General features: G+C 44.2%; 1 protein-coding gene across 20 annotated transcripts in view; it reads right to left on the bottom strand.

The window, feature by feature from the left end:
• Positions 1–352: 352 nt before the first annotated feature.
• CAMK2G (calcium/calmodulin dependent protein kinase II gamma) overlaps positions 353–5,265 on the bottom strand; it is a 221,727-nt gene continuing 216,814 nt past the window's right edge. For 19 of the 20 annotated variants that reach the window (XM_019502389.1, XM_019502397.1, XM_019502396.1 and 16 more), the window contains 3 exons: positions 4,859–4,953; positions 3,531–3,776; positions 353–448 (listed from right to left, as the gene is read on the bottom strand). In XM_019502389.1, the coding sequence (XP_019357934.1) occupies positions 3,544–3,776; positions 4,859–4,953 (328 nt within the window). In that variant the 3' untranslated portion in view covers positions 353–448; positions 3,531–3,543. The remainder of the gene's footprint in view (positions 449–3,530; positions 3,777–4,858; positions 4,954–5,265) is intronic. The other variant, XM_019502390.1, reaches the window with a different exon arrangement.

Below are 5,265 nucleotides of genomic sequence, written 5' to 3'. Positions count from 1 at the left end.
TCTCTCTCTCTCTCTCTCTCTCTCTCTCTCTCTCTATCCCCCCACCTCTCTCCACTGCTTTTCCTTCTCCCCTCTCTTGGTTTCTGAAAGATGCTCCAACTGCTGCCACGTCATCAGCCCTGGGGGAGGGGGCATCAAATAATCTGTCATTTATTTAGCATTATTCCTGTTTTGTGTTATTTTATACAAACAACATGTCTCTTTTCGATTTAAAAAACACCTTCGTACAGCAGAAACAGACACGATGGATCCATGGAAAACAACAGAAAGACGGCAGTGCCTGGAGCATCAGATGCATGCAGGGTTTCGTGCATTTGGCTGCTGCCTGTTTGTAATTTGTTACTTTTTTTTGAACGTCAAAACGGACACGACCGTTGCTGTTACTCAGGCACTCCAGAGCTGCTTGCTAAGAAGATATTGCCCTCCCGCTGAGTATCTCCAAAAGCTGCTGCAGCCAGGAAAAAGGTAGTGTCCACCCAGAAAGGCGAAGAGAGAATGAGGTGGAGGATGGAAGGGAAATAAAAGTCAAAAGTTAACGGAGGAATTTATACAAAACAATTTTCCCACAGGCTCATGAAAACAGGCAAAAAACTATGCAGCATGGTAGTCCGGGAGAGTGAACCCAGGAACACAAGAGAAATAAACCATTCCCCCCACCCCACACAAGTGCAAAATAAACCTGGGCTGGGCAGGGGAACAGTAAGAGGCAAAATACACCTTGCCCTCTCCATTGTGCTCCAGGTTGGGAGGATGAATCCCAGTGGTAAAGCAAGATGACATTCTCCTGAGCTCTGAGGTTGGCAGAGGGAATCCTAATTAACCCTCCTCACTTGCTGCAAGATGAATCTCAGCACTACAGTGAGATGGGAGGTTTAGAAGGTTAAATCAAAAGAACTGACAGACTAGGTAAGACCCAAGGTCCATCTAGGCTAGTATCCTGTCTCCAACTGTGCCCAGTCACAGGCACTTCAGAAGACACTGCTGGAAAATCCCAAGTGGGTGGTTATGGGGCGACTGGCCACAAAGGAACACTTTCTTCCTCACCCCCAGCTGAAGTCCAGCTCTTACTGGGGTTAGGAAGACTTCACACTCGCATTTCTATTTTAACTGGCTTTTAAAATTCTTTCTAATGTAACTCCAGACAGTTGCATTATCTGTACCTGCCTCATTTTTTCCCCAAGTCCCACCAAGCTCTTGGCCTCTGTGGTGTCTTCTTGCAATTATTATTACAGGTTAATTGTGTATTTTATCACTTTGATGTTCTTCAATTCCATCACTGACCTCAGCAGCCTTATACTGAGAGACTAACTAGGATTTCTTTATTTCCATTCTCTCCACTAGTCTTCAGTTTGCTTCTCTTCACCACATCCTTTCTTACTCCTCAAACAGGCAATCTCTTCTCATGTGCCCAGCCATCCCTATTCCTTATCCTCTTAGTTCTTCTGTGTCTTTTATAAGGTAAGCTGGTCAGAACTGAACTCTGAATTCCAGGTGAGGGCTCCCAACTGATTTATATCACTGCACTGCAATATTTTTAGTATCTTCTCCCAGTCCCCTTCTCCTCCAGCCTAAGACTTCACTGCATCGCTCCAGAACAAGCAGATGTTTTTAGGAAGTTGTCCCCACTGATACCCAGGCTTTCTTCTGAGGGGTTACACTTTGTTTGGAATCCATAGAAGAGTTGGGTCTAGGGTGGAGGTTGCCCTTATGGTGAAAACTGATGGAAATAAATCATTCCACTTCCCTGCAAAGCCCTTATCCTCTTTGTTGCTTCCACTAAAATCCAGTGGACCCACAAATGTTCACAAAGGTTCTTGCCTTAACATTATTATTGCTTTTGTATCTTTGGCTCTTTCCTCTTCAGAATCTACCTTGGCCATCCCAATATCCATGACACAAATTTTGGATATAGTTTATGCCCCTTTCTACTGCCTTTGGTAGGGTCAAATCCCTCTAAAACACACAAGACGGAAACCTATGTTTGACTTAATCCTAAGCAACACACTAAGTTTAACTAGTTCAGCATCCCCAGGGAAAAATAAGCCTTGCCTATTGACACTGAAAATATTAATTTTTTTTCTAAATAGGAGGAGCTAGTAAAAAATATCCTACTATTCAGAAATGTAGATCCTAAGACTCAGCACGAGAGCTATAAAAGACCAGAAGCCTGCATATTCCAAAGAGAATGTGGGAAGGCAAGAAACCGGCCAGTGTGACTAGATAACATGCTGCATAAGACTATTTGGGCCAAATGGTTTCAGAACCAAGAAACGATTGTTTCAAGGTGTTGCCTTTATAGTCAAACCTTGCCTCCCTGTGATGCTCGACTAACTTACAGGTGGGTATTTTAAAGTCCTCCAATATTCCTGTTTCTCCATATTTGTTTTCCTATTATCTCTCTCAACATTGTGCACTGGCTATCCTTTTGCTGATCAGAAGGCTGATAGTAAAACTTAAACCAGTCCATCTATATTCTGCGACTTGGGTTTGTGCCTTGTAGATTACATTTTGTGGTCTCGTTTTTGAAATTCTCTCATAAAAATTCTAGGCAATCATTAAAATCTAAAGCAACTTCCTCTCTCTTTGACAGATTCTGATATCATCTGTATTCATAGCCAACTGCTAAAATATCATACAGGATCTGAGCATTTCATCATGTTGCATCAAGCACCCCCTGCTGTCAGGCACTCTCATTCACACATTTGTGGTTTTTATGCCTCTCTCAGTTATACAGGCATTCTGAGTTTGCACTGGAGGCTGGACCTTCTCAATCTGACATCCTAGAAGATCCCTATAATTTGCTTTGGGGGTCACTACTGCCCTTACCTACTTCAATCTGAAATGTATTCTTGTGTTTTAGCAGATTCCTTTGCCTTTGTGTTACTGACATTGCTAGCATATGCCTGTCTCTGACCTAGTTTGTACTCAGCATGTGCCATCTTTTTCCCAGCTACTCAGACTCCAGTTTTGTGGTAGTCTGGCACTCTACACTTTTAGTTATAGCATGACCAGACAGAAAAAGATGAAGACCCTCCCAGTACTCAAGGATCTGGGAAGGTGAACCCAGCACACTACAAGGTGCATCCCTTTCATGCATGCCTTCACCAGTTTATCTGGTCTATAGCCTTAGGTTAGTGCCCTGAGGTTATTGTGGCTTGGAGGCAGATACAACTGTCTCCATCTGCAGGTACGAGCTTTCTCAGTGTAGCACCCTGAAATCCCCTGCATGGCGCCAGACTTGCAGAGGTCATGACTCCAGTTTATCAGCAATGCTCAGTGATTTTACCATGTCCTTATAATGTCTACTCAGGGAAATGAATACCACAGGGAGAAGGGAGGATTTAAGTGCTCTGCCTTGTTGGGTCAAGGGAAACATTTCCCTATCTTAACTACTTTTTAGGCAGCTCCACTTTGTCTGTGGCCAACTAGAGAATGGTCACTAATCTAAAAGGCCATTGAACATTCTGGGCCACCGCTGACAGCAGAGTCAGCTACATCCATGGAAAACAACCCTCCCTCGTGGACCATACCTGTGTTTGATCCTCACTGGAGTGGTGCTGCAGGGGCCCCAGAGCAGTGATAGTGGACGTTCAGCCACTTGCCATCACGACGGTGCCAGACACGAGTCTCTTCAGACTGCGTGGTGCGGGGCCGGCCCTGACCGTCGATGTACTGTGTCAGGCGGATATAGGCAATGCACGCTGCATCTTCACCAATGACATGGACATGAGGGTTCAGGATGGTCGTGTGGATTGGCTTGCTGTTCTTTGACAATACTGGCAGAACATAAAAATCTATCAGTTTCAATTCCCCATCGAAAGAAAGTCTTCTCCTCAGCATCAAATCTGCTGCTCCCAAACGTATCCTAGGATAGAGCAACTCCTTCTCTTAAAAGCCCTCAGAAAAAAAAAAACAAATCATTTCCTTCCCAGCCACCTCCCCTACCCCATGGGAACTTAGCCTCTTTATCCTCAAAGCTTCCTCATCCATCAGCTACTGCTGTCTCCAACTACAGGAGAGTTCTTTTCATTATAAAAATGTTACTAAAATACAGTCATGAAACAGGCCCTTTCCAAAGACCGGCAGGCCTCAAGTCATTCAACAGTAAGAAAGCTACAAAGGGTAGTCTTGCCTTTTGCGAGTACAGGAATGGTTATGTTAAGCAGTGGGGTCTTGACTGCCCCCCTCCCCCAACCCAACTGAATGCAGCAGCTTAGGATAGCCTTTTGTCTCATTCTGTGGAGACTGCTGGATAGAGGAGGCTGCAGAAGACTTCAGTGAAATTTAGAAGACCAAGAGGCCTAAAGAGTTCTTTAGAAAGCATTTACCCAGATTCCCTTCCCAACCACTCTGACAAAGGAGCACCTAGAGTCAATCATTAAAGGGTTTACTAGAGGTTAGAGATCCCGTAAACTGGAGAAATTCCAGTGAGTTGCACAAAACAGAAAATCAGGTCCTTGCATGCATGACAGGGAAAAACCCTCCTCTCTTCAAATGACCGTGCAGGCTGTTTCTACCAAATAATTAGATTCTCATACCACTTCCATACAGACAGGAAATACAGCATCTTAGTCTGAACTATTGGTTCTCCCTCCATCTGATGTTTGCAAGATTAGTTATGTTATTCCCATGGTAAAAAGAAAAATGGTGGGGGAAAAAGGGTGAAAAAGGAAATCATCTCTGACAAGGCAAGAAGGTTTTTCAATGAAAACACATTGGCTCTTAACAATCCATCACAATCCATGCATAACAAAAGCCTGGTGGCCTAGGAAAATTGCAGCCATTTCCCCAAGAAATAGGGGCACATGGAGGAGGGCATGGAGGAGACTGTTTGCATTGCCAGAATCAATCCACTCACAGTTCTCAAAGTAAAACTTGTGGAAGTCCATCCCCTCAACTAGGTTTCCCAGGGCTTCAGGTTCAAATGAGGTCAGGCCAGGGTCACATATTTTCCTGCAGGAAAAAAGGAATATTCCTTCTTTTTATTGAACTGAATATATGTCACCTTATCTCAAATGAGCCCCAAGCTCCAGGACCTCTTATAAACCAGTAAAGACCTAGACATGCCGTTATGTGGCTAGTACTATGTCTTTTCCCAGACGCTGCCCAAGCCTGGAATCGTTACTCACTATGAAGATACAGGGCTGGCAGTAACTGGTACATTTTTTTCTGTTTTGTGTTTCAGCCAAGTTAAGTCAAGCTTTGCATGTGACATCAAGGCTGTTCCTTCACTCTCCCTCCCTCTATGCCCTACTACTGACTTCT

The sequence above is a fragment of the Gavialis gangeticus genome, unplaced genomic scaffold (genome assembly GCF_001723915.1).
Source record: "Gavialis gangeticus isolate Ggan-Ray unplaced genomic scaffold, GavGan_comp1, whole genome shotgun sequence".
In the NCBI taxonomy this organism is placed as follows: Eukaryota; Metazoa; Chordata; order Crocodylia; family Gavialidae; genus Gavialis; species Gavialis gangeticus.
The sequence above is the reverse complement of the archived record's forward strand: the minus strand, read 5'-3'. Positions and strand labels throughout refer to the sequence as shown.